Source organism: Micropterus salmoides, unplaced genomic scaffold (genome assembly GCF_014851395.1).
Source record: "Micropterus salmoides isolate LMB-PRFRI ecotype aquatic unplaced genomic scaffold, ASM1485139v1 Ms_hic_scaffold_22, whole genome shotgun sequence".
NCBI lineage: Eukaryota > Metazoa > Chordata > Actinopteri > Centrarchiformes > Centrarchidae > Micropterus > Micropterus salmoides.
In genome coordinates this window covers 16133638-16153347 of record NW_024041373.1, presented here as the reverse complement: position 1 = coordinate 16153347, position 19710 = coordinate 16133638, and the positions used below count along the sequence as shown (strand labels likewise).

General features: G+C 39.1%; 1 protein-coding gene across 1 annotated transcript; it reads left to right on the top strand.

The window, feature by feature from the left end:
* The first annotated feature begins 2449 nt into the window (after nucleotides 1-2449).
* rgra (retinal G protein coupled receptor a) lies at nucleotides 2450-10134 on the top strand. Its single transcript, XM_038738013.1, has 7 exons — nucleotides 2450-2862; nucleotides 3225-3381; nucleotides 3854-3975; nucleotides 4543-4696; nucleotides 4812-4929; nucleotides 5990-6103; nucleotides 8274-10134. Exons 1-7 carry the CDS (start codon nucleotides 2784-2786, stop codon nucleotides 8415-8417), a joined length of 888 nt encoding a protein of 295 aa, XP_038593941.1. The 5' UTR covers nucleotides 2450-2783; the 3' UTR covers nucleotides 8418-10134.
* The last annotated feature ends 9576 nt before the right edge of the window (nucleotides 10135-19710 follow it).

The following is a 19710-nucleotide window of genomic DNA, read 5'->3' as shown; positions in this document are numbered from 1 at the left end:
CAAAGTGTGCCGACAGACCTGAAGAGATGACGGAACACTGCGTGTTCAATGTGTTTGAACCGCTTGGCAGCAAGACTCCCTTTTTTATATCTGACTCTCATATAACCACAGAGCCAGGCCAAATGTTTTAGAGCACAGCATAAAGTTTTCAAAAGATGGATAAATTCAGATACAAATAACAACAGATGAATAGAAACAATAATAGTTACTCTATCTATCTATCTATCTATCTATCTATCTATCTATCTATCTCTTGTGTGTATGTGTGTTTTGTGCCACATATTGATACAATAACCTTTATTTTTGTTTTATTGCACACTTTAACCTTTCTATATTAAAATCCATTCTCTTCACAGATCTTTTAGAGTGTATGGTTTTAGAAACATGCAGGTCTGTACTGAGGCTCTAACCATGTTGAGCAATCATGTGCCCTTGTGTTCAAACACTTAAACATTACATGTCACACTGCAAGTAGTTAATCTCATTTACTAAAGTCAATCTTTGACACTGTATGAACCAAAAGACTGGACTATATTTGAGGTGCAATGTCATTGTCAGTGTGCAAAAAGTCTCCTTAGAACATACTCAAGTAACACTAGAATAAATTATTAAATGAATATATAGTGGAGTGTTTGCTGTTTCATACAATATCATTGGCAAAATGAAGCCAATTCAGTGTAAGAGTTTACTTCAGTGCACAACCACTTTCAGGAAAAACATCAAAATATTATTAGTATTGCATTTACTTATTTGTGTGTTTCCCCAATTTGATCTCAAATGGGATACATTTGTAAAAGTGTTTTCCGGTTTACGTGTGACCAATTGTAAGAAAACTAAATTGGAATTAAAAAATGTAACTGCACACCTAAATTCATGTTGGGTTCAACCAAGGACACATGGTTTTGTCCCACCATAATCCCACATAGTTTAGTGGTCAGTGTGAAGGATTTTTCCTTCTTTAAGGGTAATATCACACAGTGTTTCCCCAGGTCACGTTAGGATCATTTGCTGAGCCAAAGTAAGCCAAAGGTGACAGCCATTGACTCTCTAAAACAAAAACAATGTCTTTCCTCTCTGTCTGTTTGAGAGATCAACTGACGCTGTTGCCTTGATAAGGCTGAACTCTATAGTCCTAGGTAACCCAAGATTATCTTCATTGTGCTTCATAAAAACTGACTGCCTCTCTTCAGAAAGTGTTGCATGTGACTTGAATGACACAATACATGACTTGGGTTAACTTAGCTAAACCATTAGACTTTAACTTCCAATATGATGGTTATACATATTTAGGCCAGTGGAGAATGAACTTGTATGGGCTACATCACTGACTCTATAGGAATAGTAAAGAGATAAATAATGGTCAAATCTTCAGATTTCGTTTGGTACTACTTTGTGTTCTAACTTTTGACTGCTGTTGCTATTTTCTCCCTGGCCAGGCTTCAATAAATCTTGCTGCTTAAGGCCTGAAACCTTCTTCATCAAAAAAAGTTGACTAGCAAACAAGAATTTTCTCAGCTCTGTTATCATAGCCACAAAAATCATCTGATACATCCATCCATCGTCAACCGCTTATCCTGCGTACAGGGTCGCAAGGATCATCTGTGTCCCCTTTAGCTCTATGGCTTGAAAAGCTGTAAACGGTGTTGCAACTGAAACATGACAAATCCACCATAGGCTGGAGATAATGGCTGGAATTCATGTAATTTACACACTTGTTGATCAACTAAAGCTGAATTGGAACACAGGCTTTTATTGTACACTGCATTTTGCCCTCATCACACAGAACACTCCAAACTGACTTCAACCGCAGATGTTTTGTCTATAATTCTAAAAGTGCAATTTGGTTTTGCCATCTATGACACAGTTGGATTCATCTCTGGAGGTCAGTATGTCTATCATAACTTTTATTCTGTTCAAAAATGACGACAAAACGAATGATGGTGTGTCCAGTTTCACATCCTATAGTCAAAACAGAGTCCTGCCATATGGCGCAAAGGATTAATAAAGATACAAATCAACAATAATCACATGGACCAATAAGCACTAATAGTATAAATGAACAGTCAGCCAATGTGCATGGTTACTACAATGAATTAAAATACATCACATACATTTTACTTTAAGATAAATCCTGCATAATCTGCAATGCACTGATATATGTATTTGGGGCTGTGAATATAAAACCATGTAGTAGCCTATCCTCATCTTTTGAGCATACACCGCATGCCTTTAAACCTATTCATAAGGGTATATTAACCCTGTACCCTCTGGATGTAACACTCATGCAGAGCCTTTGGAGAAGACATAGTTGTCTAAGAATAATAGATATTGGGGGGATACTGCTTTCTTATTACATGTGAATATGGTTCTGATTTGCAGGAGGGCGAAGCTCTGCAGACACCTGTTGTGTCCCCTTAAAGCGATGCTGAGCTGTGGGCTGCATCAGTCATCTCGTCGTTTGACATCAGCAGCCGCTGCATCCTCACCGGGACACGGAGACACAAAGGCTTGTTGTGTAACTAATTAAGGGCTTTACTGTTGTGGTAGGCAAATACGCATTAAGGGTTGCGGTGTGTGTGGCTATGTTCATTAATACATTCCTGCACGGATTGGGGCAACTGGGAGAGGGGGGCTTTACACAATGAAGTGCATGCTTTTCACGTGAAATGCCCCTTTAAAAGCGGGCTCCCTTCTGTCATACTAAGGCACATCGTAACCGAACGGATAGAGAGTAGTGAAAAGTCTCAGACAGCTGCACTTTGTTGTGTCAAATCGGCTCCAGGATGGTCTCGTCTTACCCTTTACCGGAGGGCTTCTCGGACTTTGATGTTTTCTCCCTGGGATCTTGCCTGCTGGTGGAGGGTGAGTGTTTTGGGCTTTTGTGCTGATATTCAACCAAAAACTGCGAGGCTACGAGGGCGGCAACCGCTGTGTACTATAACATTCAAATAGCCTATGACTGGACCCGACTACATCTAGTTGCTGACAGCATAATGTTGTGGGAGCAAGGGATATATGTACGTGCAAGGGATCTGTAGATTTCTCTTTAAACTCGCACATTGACTTTCACTTCTAGACTGTTGACGAGAACTGTCTGCGATGTTTGAAAAGAGCATGTTTTCACTCATCTTGAAATGTCACGGTGCTACATGTGGCGCTGTAAGCACTAATTTCCATTCATCGCTGCCTTCATTTATGAATGTTTATTTTTCTTCCACCAAAAGGTATGCTGGGCTTCTTTTTAAATGCGGTGACAATCGTCGCTTTCCTAAAAGTGAGAGAGCTGAGGACCCCCAGCAATTTCCTAGTGTTCAGCTTGGCGATGGCTGATATGGGCATCTCGATGAACGCCACCATCGCTGCTTTCTCCAGCTTCCTGAGGTGAGTGATGTAACCACCCCCTTTCATAATGTATATCCAGGTCAGTGGCCAAATGAAATGAAATGACCAAATAATAACCTTGATATTACTGGCTCCCTGTCCTCCATGTGAGGTGAATAATTGACACAGAGCTGTAGCTATAGCCTAAAAGATAGGAACAATCAAAGCTGTAGAGTGGGGGGGCGGTCAACTCTGCTATGTCATAATGTGCTGTGGATTTTCACGCTGTAATCAGGAGATGAGAGATGCTGTTGTCAGTTTTCATGAGGCCAAGGATGATAAAAATATTACTATTATTTATTTTTTAAATATAGATCCATGGTCTGAAATAAGTAAATTGATTGATTTCAGTGTGTTTGGTCATGAACATAAGTTGTTATAAAACAGCTCACCCTGAAGGGCCAATTTGTACTAATTGTTTTTTTTTACAATAATAAATAAATTAATTTATGCACATGTTCTCTCTCTCCAGGTACTGGCCTTATGGCTCTGAAGGATGCCAGACTCACGGTTTCCATGGTTTTGTGACAGCTCTCGCCAGCATCCACTTTATAGCCGCCGTTGCCTGGGACAGATACCACCAGTACTGCACCAGTAAGTTAACACATGCTTCTATCCCTGCCCAGAAGATAATGCACAATTACAACAAAATGCATCCCCCCCCCCCCCTCCCCCACACTCACACACACGGAATCCACGCATTCACTGAACTAATTTTTGTTCTTGGCTCCCAGCTGACCTAAACACCACCCGCGATCCTGGAGAGGCCAGCTGGTCAACAAGTGGCCTTTTGTCTTTAAATTTGCCACAGTTCCTTCTCATGATATCAGTGACAAAAGCAAATGGTGTTACACCTGCGACCTGGGAGGCTTGCATGTTTTTTAATAATTTTAACTCTGAGAAACAAAATCAGCCCTCCTGCTATTTTCAGCCATTATTAATAGCAGGAAGAGGAAGTGACTCAACACCTAACCTCCAGTGTTCACATAATTTTCTGTGGTGGATAGTATACCGCTGTTTCCCGGTATAAACATGTTAAAGCAAAATGATTTGGTAGTAGTGTCACCTTTACCAGACTGAGAAAATAATATAGTCAAGCATGCCATCATATTGATTAAGGTGTTAAAAAAATAAATTATTTTTTGACCTTGTTCTTGTCAGGGACAAAGCTGCAGTGGAGCAGCGCCATTACTCTCGCTATATTTGTCTGGCTCTTCAGCGCCTTCTGGTCTGCAATGCCCCTCTTTGGCTGGGGAGAGTACGACTACGAGCCCCTCCGGACTTGCTGTACTCTGGACTACAGCAAGGGAGACAGGTACTATATACAGACATACGCTTTTCACACTGCTATCAGGCCAACTGTAGATGTCTTTGCGTTTTCCATTGCTCACCGTTTACACTGAGCCATTCTTTTTTTTTTCTCTCCACAGAAACTATGTGTCCTACTTGATCCCCATGGCCACCTTCAACATGGCCATCCAAACGTTTGTTGTCATGTCCTCTTACCAGTCCATTGCACAGAAATTTAACAAGACTGGAAACCCCAGAGTGAGTAAAAAAATCCTCCAACTCCAACAACATAGGATCAGAAGTATAGAGCGATGTAGATGTATACACTGATTTTTCAGGTACTGGCCTTATACACTGATTTTTCAAATTGAAGTTGTCATAGCAATTTTGTGTTTTCATGTGAACACAGAGACAGACTGGCTCTGTTTTGCTACAGTGGCTCCAACCCCAAATTTAATTACACGCATGAGGCAGAGGAATTTAGAAATGACTCTGGATTTCAAGCCACTGGCAGTTATACCACAGAAATCCTTACCAACATATGCAGTCCACGTAAAGGTTCCTGCTTTGAGGTCACCTATTGGAAGGAATTAGAGCCAAAAGCAACTTATGTTTGCATCTATTTCATCTCTTCGTAGTGTAAGGACAACCTCCTCACGTGGCCCCTATTCAGAGTAACAAAACAGAATGTGAATGGGGGCGTGCAGACTGTGACATATATAGGTCATTGCCACAGGGGGAAGACAGAGTGCTTCATTTGGGAACGTGGACAGTAGATGTGCGGTGAAAAGAACAAAGTATCTGAGTTCAGTTGAGAATCAGGTTGCCTCACTTTATGTTGCATAAGCCCATTACTCACAGTCATCTGAGTTGGCTTTAGGCACTTTCATTTCGTCACAAAGACTACAGAGTAGAGACTCCAAGCTCTCCACCAGAACACTGTGACTGTATGTTATGGGGTTATAATTCGTTCTGCATGTCATGTGCAATCTCCAATTTAGAGTAATGCCTACTTTGACCCCTGGATCACAGCAACCTGCCCCTTTACTTGCTGGCTGTTTCTGTTTTGTAGCCAAGCATGAATGATCTTAACAGCCACTGTCTTTCTCCCAGTCATGATAGCAGGCGTGTGACTTGCCCCCTAGAAAAATACCTCATGACACAAGGCATTTTTGTCTTGTCTTGTCTTTGGATCCTTATAGTAAATCAGTAACTAATGATTCTTGTTCTGATCCTCTCTCCCTGTTTCTGTTTATCTCCACTTCCATGTTTATCTATCCTGCTCTTCCTCCCTGTCTTTATTATTTCCCCTCTGTAGTTCAACCCCAACACTCCTCTTAAGACTTTGCTGTTCTGCTGGGGTCCATATGGCATCCTGGCTTTCTACGCCGCTGTGGAGAATGCCAACCTGGTCTCCCCCAAACTCCGGATGGTAAGGACAACAAGTACATACATTCACACAAAAAATCTTCCAGTATAATCCAAACTTATTAATGTATATATATTAAAATGCAGCTCATATAGGATGCTCACAGTCAGATGTTTGACATACATCCATACCAGTGATGAGGTATCGAGTAGCGATACCTTTAAGGTATCGACCGAAACAGCCCAGTATCGAGTAGTATCGAAACGTCTCCAGTCAAACCAGTACTTGCGATCTGGTTATTTGCTTGCAGCCAAACACGCAAGCAACACACCGAAAGAAATAGAAGAGCATAGCTCTTTTTTCCCTTATGTGCCTAACAAACATATGAAAAATGAAATGAAAAATTTAACTTAAAGAGGTAGTATTATGCTCATTTTCAAAGTTCAAAATCCTATTTAGGGGTTGTACCAGAACAGGTTTACATGGTTTAATTTTCAAAAAACACCATATTTTTTGTCATACTGCACATTGCTGCAGCTCCTCTTTTGACCCTGTGTGTTGAAGGCCTCGTTTTAGCTATGGAGTGATACATCTTGTCTCTAAATGATGTTTGTTGGGAGTTGCACACGCGCAGTTCCTAGTTAAGGACTACTAGCCAATCAGAAGCAGAGAAGGGCAGGTCAGCGAAAGGCCGGTAATAGCCAATCAGAAGCAGAGAAAGGCGGGTCAGTGAAAAGACAGTAAACAGCTTCGATTCAGCTGTAGGCTACATGTTGCCGACTAGGTTGGCAATATGGACTGCAGCAAGAGTTTCAGAGTGGTGAGTTATTAATCTGTAACAAAAGTATCTTTCATCCATAAAGAGCTCTTTCTCTACATCACAGTAACAACTTCATGTCCATTGACTGCTTGGAGGGTAGCTAGTGTTTGGAAGGGAGAGGAGAGGTGAGTGCTGCAGCTCAGTGTTTTTCCACAATGTTTTTGAGGGCGTGTCGGAGTAGCCGCTCAGCTAGCATTATGACACGTATTTTCATTGTGACATCACAAGAAAGGGAAGTAAGGGCTGGACTACAAATGAGCTGTTTTCAGGCAGTTCAGAGCAGTGTTTTCTGTGGGAGATGGGAACTCCCTTTGGGGTGGTGGGCTTTTTCACTTTGCAAACCTATTACATGCACAGAAAAGATATATAACTCAATAAAGGAGAGGGAAAAAGCAAAAAACCATAATACCACCTCTTTAAATTTGTTTTCCACAACTTATGTGAACTCACTCCTCCTCTCTCGTTCAAATACAAAAAAACTCCCAAGCTGTTGTCTTTCCTCTGAGGATGACCTAATTAGGATGAGGAGCAATCTGAAACAATTTGCCAATATTTTTATATTACAGGTTTTTGAAAATAGATCTCCTAGCTTATCCATAACAACAAAAAAAATAGCAAGGTATCGAATGAAGTACTCTATTAACATTCTTATTTTTATCACTCATCTAAATAACGCTCCAAATGTAGGATAAATAAAAACAAATTTTGGTGAGGGAAAAAGTTGCGTGGCCATTTTCAAAGGGGTCTGTTGGCCTCTCACCTCAAGATATGAATAAAAATGGGCTGTATGGGTTGGGGCAAAACCTAAGCATTATTTTGCATGATTTGAATATTTCTACATACAGGGGTCCCTAAACAGTATCGGAATTGCATAAATAAGTATGACTGGAAAGCTTAGACACTTGTGGATTCAGCTGTATTTATGCGTGATGATGTTAGTCCCCATAGTAGCCATTTTGTTGTAGTGAAACCATTTTTTGAAACTTGACCTCACTGTATGATTATTGTGACCTCTGGGATAATCACAGCCTCGTGAAACTTTCCTAGGTATAGTGACAATAAGGGGGTTTCTGAAAAATTTCCAGAACAGAAATGCTAGCCATACATACATCGAAAAATGCAATTATAGAAATCTACAAATGTCAAAAGTTTTTTTTAATACTAAATCAAAGTATGATTTTTTCTATGCTGCTCCTCAAGGTCTTGGTGTCTAAATGTGGTATATTGGAAGGATTTTTAATCAAGATTTTTTTAGAGCTGACTGGCCATCATATACTTTCTTCATAATGTTCTAAGCCCTTATACCCCCTAAAAACAATTGGTAAAATAACAAATGTTCTATGGGTCTATGGTAGGGAGAGGCGGAGTGGAAAAGGTTAAGCACTTACAACTTTGTTGCGCTTGTCTCTGCAGATGGCTCCTATCCTGGCTAAAACCTCTCCCACCTTCAATTTCTTCCTGTACGCTTTGGGAAATGAGAACTACAGAGGAGGCATCTGGCAGCTTCTCACCGGGGAAAAGATTAATGTGTCTCAAATTGAGAACAAGTCTAAATAAACAAAGCATGCAATACTTACGCACACTTACTGTTCTATTGTTTTCTCACAGTAACCTAGGCGTTTCCATCTGTGAATGTACGTGCGTGTGTCAGTGGTAGCCATTATCCTGTGTAAACATATGTGCTGGATTTGTTGTCCTTTGTGTCTGCAGTTGTATAACGTAAAGTATTTTATCAACTAAACAAATTAATTGGAATCTTGTAAAAAAAAAAAAAAAAATTAATTGTGAAGTGACTTCAAGCTGCTGAACAGTGAACAAAATTCAACATGTGTCCAAACAATGCAGTAAAGCAGCAGTAGTTCATTGTACCACATAGTAAATGCAACAAAAAAACAACATTGGACTTGGCTACTTCTGTAACAAACACGCAATTTCTCTGTTTTCTCAGGTCTATATGAACTTTATTAGCCATTTATTTAATTATGTAGGGGATGACTTTCATTTTGAGCTCCATTATGTCCAAATGTTCTGTTAGTTTCAGGCTTGACCTAAAATACAAAATAGTTCTACAAAGAAAGTCAAGAATCGAGTTTCCAACCAAATAGATCAATATTGAAAAAGTTATAAACATATTGATGTGACAGATAGCCGATGACTTCCCTAGGGACAGTCAGGAAGGCGTCCTTCCTCGTTTATTGCGCCTGTCAATGAAATGAAGTGTGAGCATGCCACTGACATCGTGCTCTGCAAGGTCAAGAGTGATCTCTGTATCCAGAGCAGAACTGCACTAATCCTCTAAACAAGAGGACCATTCTTCAATTCACAGCCCCTACGACAAGTTACAGATTAGTCGGAGGCTGTAGATTAACTAGACGTTCCTCTCGCCTCTCAATTTTCATATGAAATCAAGGCAGAAGTCTGTGTGACATTTAAGTAGCATCCAAATAAGTTAAGTCAGAATTAATATTGGTATCTACTTTAACATAATTTAAATGATATATTCCTGGTTTAGATTAGGCTTTAAAATTTAATAAGATATGGCTGCTTATCAGTGTTTTTAAAATTGCTTCTATGACTGAGACTTAGACACTATTTAATTAACCTATTTAACTTGTGCATTTTGTAATAATAATAATAATAATAATACACAATACAAATAGTATGTTTCTTAACAAATTATTTTGTTTCCTCATGAGCCTTACCTTAAAAATGGGGAATAACTTTGACATTTTTAAATACACAATAACAGACTGGTTATCATATAATCAATATTCTTACAGTAGGTTTCAAAAACCAAGTAGTCCACTTTTGTGGTATTGTTCTAATGTAGCATATGATTTGGTGTATAACAAGATAATAAGGAATGTTATCAACATACAACAAGGTTCAGTTTCTATGCTATGTTGCATGTGATTTATTGAACCTTAATGTAAATATAATGTAAACAGCACAAACAGGCCTATTCACACCCTAACTATCCCATGTAAATGAATAAATAGCTTAAGTGTGAAGTTCTTTGAAATCCTTAAAGATTAGTTAGTGGTGAACGTCTGGACTCCAGATGCTAGGAGCCCAGATGACATTATCCTACACTGTAAAATGTAGTTATATATAGATTTTGTTTAGTCATTGTTCCTGTGAAATCCTGTTAATTTCATTTTACTTGCATTTTAACATATTAATGTCAGTCCATTTGCTGTTTATAATTTACAGAAAGTACACTTCAATCCTTTGATCCAGCAATTCTTGAATGACTCATAAAGGATTAAAACTCTCTAGAGTTTGTCTTTTTTTCTGTATTTTTCACGGTCAAAAAAAAGCAGAGATGTCCATCAAATGCATGATAACCATATTACTATGAAAAGATAATGCTTTAAAATATCCACAGTGCTAGTGACAGTTCAAATGACACTGATGTGTGTAGTGGTGGAAAGTATCCATTCAACACTCACAAAGTACTTGTGCTCTACTTAGTATTTGCAATATATAGTATATACTACTCCACTACACTAAGGGGAAAATACTGCACTCTCCACCACATTTGTGTTTTTCAGATTCTAATAATTACGACAAAATTTAATCAACTAAAGGATGATTTATTATTATGGATGATGTAAGTAGCCTACCCAGTACGTACATACAGTAGTTAAAATTAACCCCACCTCCCGACCTTTACCTACCAGAGAGTACTTTAATGCATGATTTTTACGAGTATTTCTATCCGTGGTATCACTACTTTTACTAGGAGATCTGAGTTTTTCCACCACTGGGTACGTGTGAATGCAATTAAAGCAAAGTAGATGTTCAACCCACATGATGAAGATAACACCCAGAGGTTATAACATTCAGTAGAAGCCCCCAGTTGGTACTTATAAGCAGATTAATCAACGACAGCCTGGAAGCGGAGCGGGTTGTTGCATAATTATGCTGTAATGAAATGTGCAGAAGGCAAACTCAGCCCCTGTTGATATTCAATATCATTCTCATTTATTCCAGCTAATTCAGTCATCTGCCGGAAAAACAATATGGATTAGACATTTCAGATGTCATGATGTTCGTTCACTTAAAATAAAGATTTAATGTGCTATCTGCGTCCGTCCTGGGCAGATTATTTTCATTATAATCAATGCAAATCTACCACCAGAACCTTCATGACATGAACATCATTGTCCCCAGACACTGACAGACATATAGAGCTGTCAGGCCAACATGATCAACTGCCAATACAAATGGATGTTATTAGAGTTTCAAAGAACATTATCCAATAAATAATTTAAAAACAAGTAAAAAGAAGTTAAATACGTTTTTAAAAAAGTGGTATTTTGATGTTTTTCTACCACTTTCTTTGTTTGTGTCGCTACAGTTTTTCCAGGGATCAGAGTAGCAAAGCATCATTGACTGAGCAACCGCCTGCCATTAACATCTGGTTGTACCAGTTGGGGCAGAATGGAGAACAAACACGTCAATACCAAATCTTTTTTGGATAGTCTATACAATGGAGCAGGAAAATATAATTCATTATCCAAATCAGCAGGTGGTTGGGAAACTATTCTTATGTTGAGACAGGATTGCATAAGCCCTACTCAGCTGCTTACATCTTGGTAATTCAAAAATCAGAATCAGAATCAGAATCAGAAATACTTTATCAATCCCCAAGGGGAAATTCTGTGTCACAGTTGCACACACGCAAAAGGAATATAAATAATAATAGTATGTTGGTATATAAAGAAGTACATAAATATAAGAGTAAAAAGTAAAAGAATTGTTATGGTGAACAGTAATACTGAATAAATAGTAGCAGAATTGCAGCAGAGAATTTTGCAAGTTAGGTTTTTAAACAGATTGTTGCACAAAACAGATAACAATGTCCAGTTTAATTGAAGTGTCTGTGTGTCAGAAACTTAGAGGGAGGAGTTACAGAGTCTGATTGCCACAGGCAGGAATGACTTCCTGTGGAGCTCTGTGGTGCATTTGGGGGGAATAAGTCTTGCGCTGAAAGTGCTCCTCTGTTTGAACAGCACATGGAGTGGGTGGGAGACACTGTCCAAGATTGGCCAGCATCCTCCTCTCTGATACCACCGACAGAGAATCCAGCACCACCCCCACAATGTCACTGGCCTTTTGGATCAGTTGTTGAGTCTGTTAGCATCCGCTACCCTCAGCCTGCTGCCCCAGCATAAAACATAAAACATCCTCAGCATCATCGTGCGGTGAAGGACCTCAGCCTCCTCAGAAAATAGAGACGGCTTTGGCCCTTCCTGTAAAGGGCTTGCGTGTTCTTGGCCCAGTCCATTTTATAGCCTATGTATTTGTGGTCCTCCACAATGTCCACACTGACCCCCTGGATGGAAACAGGGGTCACTGGTGCCTTGGCTTTCCTTAGATCCACCACTAGCTCCTTAGTCTTTGTCACCTTGAGCTGTAGCTGGTTCAGCTTACACCATAGTATCAAATCTGTTAAAGAATCATTGTTCTGCTGGAGTTTACTCTCCAGCTTCCTCCTGTACTTCTCCTTAGCCTCCCTGATCTTCACCTTCAGCTCCCGTTGAATGACCTTCAATTCCTCCCTGTTACCATCTCTGAAAGCCCTCCTCTTTACATTCAGCATTCCTTTGTTACCCAGTTTGTTGTTTGAGTAACAGTGGACAGTTTTTGTTGGGACAGTGCAATCCACACAGAAGTTTATGTAATCTGTGAGGTCACAGGCTGCCTTCAATATATTATGTAATTGCCTTTATATGTCCAAGAAAGCAGATATCTTGAATTGTATGCTAGATAAAACTTATGAAAATCAGGAAGTCCTAGGCCAACTTTAGTTCTAGGTAGGCTATCGTTAATGTTAAGGTAATTCTTGTTTTGTTTTTTTTATTCCAAAGAAATTTCATACAAAAGAGTATGTAACTCCTTAAACCAAGAGGATAGAAACATCATGAGCGGGATTGATAATCCTAGCTAACACATTCATTTTTTATATTTCAGCTCTGCCCAGGGAGAGGGGAAGAGACAGACAACTGTTAACATCATCTCTAATGGTCTTCATTCCATCGGGACCATTTTAAACTGAACATTTTTGTTAAAGGAAGGCTATATTTATACTCAGATATTTCTTTCCATTTCATTTACATATGAAGGAAGTGCCTGACAGCTCACTGTCAAAAGTGTGATGGTTGAGAGGAATGTCTATGCTAACTTTGAGCAAATGAAACAGGAATTTGGTCTGACTGACTCCTTCTTTTCTTACATAAGTATAATCATTACTGATTGAGAAGAAACTTGGTGATGGTGATGCCCCTGCCGCTGGCTCAGAACATGTCTTCTGTCTAATAAAGCATGTACCTCCAGTGGCCGATATGTATAGCCCAGTATGTGCAACACTTAACTCCTATTGCTCCACCTAGCTCGCTTGGGAACAGGATTTGAGATTCACCCTAACCAGGACAGACTGGGAAAATACTTGGAAATCTGCAATTCAGTCATCAAAATGTGTAAGATATAAGGTAAAGGACCGTCTTATCCTGACCATTGTTGGCATGGTTGTGGGGGTTCTTTGTTACATCTATTGTGGGTGCACAAAAAAGTATTTTGGTCCTAAAAAGTTCGGGTTCCGAATGAAATCCTACATGCTAATTTTTACAGTTTGTCCTGTACTATGTCTGCTGGACAAGAAATTTAGTGTAGTTTGCACTCGCACACAAAAAGAATAATCTTGATGAACTGGAAAGAGTACAAACCATCCTGCTTTGTAATAAGTAACGGGTTGAATGATCTGGTTAAACGTGGAGCTGTTAAACATGGAAACAGTATCTGACAATGATTTTTCATCATAGATGATGTCCAACAGATTACTTAAATTTAAACCACACTGGCCAGTTATTTACGCCACATAACTGCCGGATTGTGTTATAGTTCGAATGCAAGTGTCTGGCAGGAGAACGTCCTTTGCTTATCTTTTTTTCCCCCCTCTCTTACAATCAAACATATTCAGGTACTTAGAGTTCACTGAGGATTATGTCTGGTCATATGGGCTTTTTGAGAGGATTACTCAGCAACATGACCACGAGGGCAGGAGAAAGACAGAATCAAAGAGAATGATGACTGTTCCAGAAAGAAAGTTGTTAAATGAATCAGCATTCCTCCTGAGCAATGAGGGAGAAAATAAACTAAAAGTAACAAGGGGGCTGATGAGGTTGGATAACACTGGTAACCCCAGTCAACAACTAACTATATATCATGTGATTTTTTTTAAAGATGCTTGTTGCACTGGAAGTAAATGACATGCAGCCTGAATCCAGCTTGAGAGTCTTCCTGTGTAGAAGGATCAATTGCTGTGAAAATGACAGATTTTGTTATTCTGAGTTTAGTTTGTTCGAGGTCCTTATTGTTTTCTCCTGCTATGCCAAAAAATAGTTATCAAAGGATCCGGCTGAATCACCATTTTAAAAATATCTGAAGGTTGAACTCCAATAAGTGGACAAATTAGGACACTGCCAGAATAAGTGTGCTAGGGAAGCAGGTAAGAGTCTGCATCTGTCACAAAGAGCGTCGATGCATCTGAAAACTTTGTCTTTTTTTTTTTTTTTAAATCTCGATGTGACACAACATAAAGTTAACATTGGTTGTAAGTGTTTGAATTTTGACTAAACAAAGCATGGTTTGAGATTTGAAAAGGTGTCCATAGCAACAGATGATGTGTGAATTTTGCTTGTTCAACATGTAAAAAATTGAATTGACAAAAAAAAACCACTATTAAAATAAATGTAATATTAAAATAAGCAATTATTTTTACATCATGTCTTTAAGACAATGCTAACATATTGACAGCAATAATGGTAACATGTTGATATTTAGCAGGTGTAACATCTTATTTTAGCATGCTAAATGATAACACTTGCAAATTATCACTAAATACAGTAAAGAACTGGCTGATTTTTGCTCATGGCTGTTTATAACTATTTCTCTCTGTTATGTTGTATAATTATCTTTAATAGGAAATTACAACTTTCTGTTATTTAGTGATGTCAAAACATCTCAGATATGAAATACAGATACATCGATTTATGCTACATTTTAAAAGATGTAACTCTACAAAGCAAAGACAAAAGAAAAGATGTTGCATCCATGCCCATTTTCCAGTCTCACTATAAAACCTTCTTGTGTACAGAATCCCTTTGCTGCTCAGTGAGGGGTGTAATAAAGAGAGTTTGCCCTCCAGCCTGGAGCGCATAACTTTGCCAAATCAATCCCAATTCCTCTGAATCATCATCTTTGGTAGAATCACACAGTGATTCCAAAAGCTTGTGACTGACCTCAGGCCCAAATGTCTGCTGCCTCAGATGGACCACACTTTCCTTTACTCTATTAGTGACAGTCATAGCCGGTTAGATAACCCAGACCCCAATCAAAGGTAATGCTGAACACAGCTGCTCTTCCATACAATTCATTGAACTTGAGAAATCACAACATTTGAACACAGTGGGATTTACATGGGACAAATGGACATGTAACAACATTATAAACCCTTTCAATTAGACAACAATCAAACACACACCTAACACATTACATATTGGAGGAAAAAACAGATTTTGTTTAAAGAAACAGTATTTTTACAGGATTAGTGTTTCAGTGTAAACTGGATTAAAGTGGAAGTGTGTCTCTGCTCTTTAGAAATCACTGTTTTAATTTAATAAACCGCACACTTTGACCAGTATAGGGTGGACACTATTGTGACCACTTCCTACAATTTTTCCTACAATGTTGTTAAAAGTTTTCCTACAATGTTGCTGATTAACTGAAACTAAAGTTTGTCTGTGCTTATGCAGGGATGTTATGTTCACATGCAGTTCTCCTATTAAGTTAATTATGAATCTCCCCAGTCAGCATTGGTAGCAGCTTGCACTGCACTTTGATTAAATGAAGGGATTTCACATGTGGGAATGATGTTGCTTTTAATCCATTCAGCTACACGGATAATCCTATCAATCAACTGTGCTTATTTTTCAAATGCAATATACAGGCAGCACCAACTAAAGGATGTGTATGTAAATCTGTATTGCTTTCCATTTCCTTCTGCATCTTCCAACGCATCTATTCTTTGACTGTTTAAATGCCCGGTTCTTGATTGGTGTCCAGTGTCCTCTGCACTCCAACTGCCGCATGTTAGAGTCACACATAATGTACACTCCACAGCATGGATCGTACATTAACATGAGACAAGATCATAAAGTACTGTATCACTGTTGTCAAGTAATAAGAGTCAGCATGCTAACAGTGACAATGCTAACATGCTGGTTACCAGGCAATGTCCGCCAAAAATGTGGCGCTAGAATCATGCTATTGGCGTGGCTAAAAATATTATCCACAATGTAAACTTTTCAGGAACAGCCTATTTTCTTCTTTCCTGATTATTTTCCTTATTTCTTCCATTTCCTTCTTTCTTTCTTTCTTTCTTTCTCTCATGCCCTTCCTTCCTCTTACCTCTTTCCTGATTACTTTGCTTCTTTTTTCACCCCTTTTGTCGTCCTTCCTTCTACGTGTCCATGCTTATTTTCTTCCTTTCTCTCTTCAGTTGATCCAGAAGCACAGACATCCCCAAAACTGGAGGTCCAAGTCACAATCCTGTTCACAATAAGTGTTTTTACTGTGTACTGCTAACATCTGTTTACTGTTATTGATGACTCTTGTCTGTGTTAATGCAACAGTAGTATTGCTACAATTTAAGGATTTTAGTTTGTCTCCCACCACAGCTGGTATGCAAACCATGTGAACTCTGATAGTTGAGGAATTTGCCTACAAACATCTTTACAGACTGCTACAAATTTTTAAACTTATCCTGCTAGTCCAGCAAGTACCGTGTTGTTATTTTATGCGTGTTTGGTCAATCTATACTATTCCATCTATTTACAGATTTTAGTCTACCAAAAGAACAACTTATATTATATTTTTTTTATCTTTGTGCATTTGGCTGCAGTGGCTTGGGCTTTTGTTCAGCTGTTAGAAATTAATACTTCAGCGACTGCACAAGATTACATGGGGATCTTGAATCTCCTGAGCTACTTTCAAATCAGATCAGAATCACTGGGAAAACAGCAAAAAATGTTGATCCCCTAAACAGCCTAACCAGTTTTGAGGACAGTTCAGACTCCTCCCCCTGCAACAGTCAAGAGGACACTGAACTAAAAACAGATTGTTTTCCCCCCAAAAAGAGGTGACCAGCAAAACCACTAAACAAGGCTGTGTATACTCAGATTTTTTTGTGTTTGTTAATCTGTAACTTCCTGTGTGTGTGTGTGTGTGTGTGTGTGTGTGTGTGTGTGTGTGTGAGAGAGAGAGAGAGAGAGAGAGACACACAGAGAGAGAGAGAGAGAGAGAGAGAGAGAGCACAGCAGTCTCTTGGATGAACCAGACGCCAGGCCTTCATGACTCTGCTGAAGCTTACCAGTTACAGTATGTTTACTGAAGGAAATAAATGTGATTATCAAGGCTGTTCTCTCACTAATGTGACGTAACATTTCATCTAAAAATAAAACTGAAAAATGTTGAGCCCCCTTTTTGGTTAGATTCCTAACATGTATTGCCTGGATTTAAGCCGTCTACGTCAAACAAAGCTCCGGGGAAAACGGCAGGCTGGATTTGTCTGATTTGCTTCAAAGACACTGGAAATGTACAGCGTCTGTAGTGGTTTAAAGCAAAATTAATTGCATTCGACCAATATTCATCCTTGCATATGTAGTTGTCTGACAGTCTGACATGCACATATATCATATACCACTGCACTTGCCAGAACTCATAAAGGAATTCTCAAAGCTCTTAAAATTTGTTTTTCATGGCACAAAACAGCCATTAGAACAGGAAATCTGCACTATGCAATGGCCAGACATCACATACATGCCAAACATGGCCCACCATCCTCCCCACATCTCACTGACCATGAAAAAGTAAGTCTCATCAAAAAACGTGTTATCCTGCGTTTTGGTAGATCTGTGTTGCATGATTAGCAATGAAGCACTGTGATTTCATTGTGTTTATGGAAACATTTATATATACATTTAACCTATGTGGTTGTATTCTTGTATTTTTGGTATGTGTACTTGGCTTATTTTCACAGTTGCCAGGCCTGGGTCTCTGTCTTCTATCCCCTTACTTGGCCCTTGTGATAAAAGGGAAAGAGAGAAAAATATATCTTAAATTCACACAAAATTATGTTGTTTGTTACTGACAGTATAATGTGGACATTGTTATGCTGTGACAAGTATAAAAAGTTGGAAATCAGAAAAGCAGTCTTTAACTGTAATTCAGTGAAAATGCAAAGGGGTATGAGGACATCTACTGGCAGAACAAGGACACGTGACACCGAAAGAGAAAAACCAACAGGGAAAATATGACTGTTAATAATCAACATGACTGAAACTTAAGATGTCAACACGCACATCTGTGTTCTGGTAGGGTCCACTTTTCGGGCTTCAAATGTACTTTGAACCAATTAATTTTTCCTCCACTAGATGTCAATACTGCTCTGTCTTATGTTTCAGAGCTAATCAGTCTGTAGTCTGCTGCAAAGGCTGACAACAAAACAGAGACAACAGTAGAAAACGCTTCCCATGGAGGGAGACCATGTCTTAATCAATACCTTGAAAGAACGTATCTAAAGAAAGCTGACTGCAATTTGATAAGTGATTCAAGAAACTTCTCTTAAGACGTTGATTTGCATTTGAAATCAAATTATTTCCATTAGCAGAGTGCTTTCGCCGAGAACGGTAAATGTTGGTGACAGCTGCAGAAGCATTTCTACGCCGGTAGATGGCAGCGTCCAGCTTTATTTAAATTCCATGTTCACTTGTCTCATGTCGACTGAAAGCAGAACAAATACGATCTCTTGAACCTTTCTTGAAATACGAAAGTAGTAGACTTGTAGAGTTCTAGATTTTTACTGCAACAATGTGTATCCAGCGTGGACGTCTAAACGTTAGCGAGATTTTAAAAGCTATATTTGTTTAAAAAAAGAGACAAAATGTTCAGTACATTTTGAAAGAAAAGGAAGTCAATAATAGGCCAATAATATATGGAAATATAGATGATAATTTTAATACCGATCGTGAAGATTGACTGCGGTAAGATGTTTCTCTTTTAAGCACACTTTCACACAAACACGCAGTAGTGGATGCAGTTTGGATGTGGGGGCTTGAACCTAAAGTCACCTCGGACCCCTGTTGTCCGAGAAGCACCACCAACATCTTGCTTTTAAGAACATAATGAGGTGAGGTGGTTGGTAGGTTTCTATTAGACCGAAAATGTTGGTGAATTTAATTTTCATCGCTTTCACCTCCTATTAGTGACATCTTCTGTGGAGCTGTCCACTGGAGTGTGGTGCTGAATCTTCTTATCCAGTAAGGCGGAAATCTGTGTGGATTTTAGTTTTGTTCTGTTTTGTTTGTGGCAGTGATGATTCTGAGCTCAAGCTGAATAACTCACAGGTTCCCCTAAGTTATTAACCCCACGTTAAGTCAAACGCTAAACGTGCGCATAGTTTTAGCGATTGACTTAAATAATCAAATTGCAGATAAGTGTAGTTTCAAATTGAGGAGGTTAAAAATTACATCATCTGGCAGCATTATGCATCCTCGGCTCTGCCTTGAAGCAACTGACCGGACAGCAGTGCGCACTAGGGATTTTGTATTAATTAGCATAAAAGATCTTCTGGAGAGCAGCAGGACCGTGCGTCACAGCCATCGGCGAAGATGGGAGGGGGAAGGGGGACACCTATGGGAGTCAACAAACTGCAGTGTGTATTCTTTCCACGGCCGACAAAAACCAGTCCGGCTGATGTGAAATGATGACTTAGCTCACAGCGTTA

What these genes read in the sequence shown, in the direction of transcription:
- rgra (XM_038738013.1), top strand. Translation starts at nt 2,784, where the DNA reads ATGGTCTCGTCTTACCCTTTACCGGAGGGCTTCTCGGACTTTGATGTT. An exon ending in ATCTTGCCTGCTGGTGGAGG is followed by an intron (nt 2,863 to 3,224) that starts GTGAGTGTTTTG and finishes TTCCACCAAAAG; the next exon opens with GTATGCTGGGCTTCTTTTTA. An exon ending in GACTACAGCAAGGGAGACAG is followed by an intron (nt 4,697 to 4,811) that starts GTACTATATACA and finishes TTCTCTCCACAG; the next exon opens with AAACTATGTGTCCTACTTGA.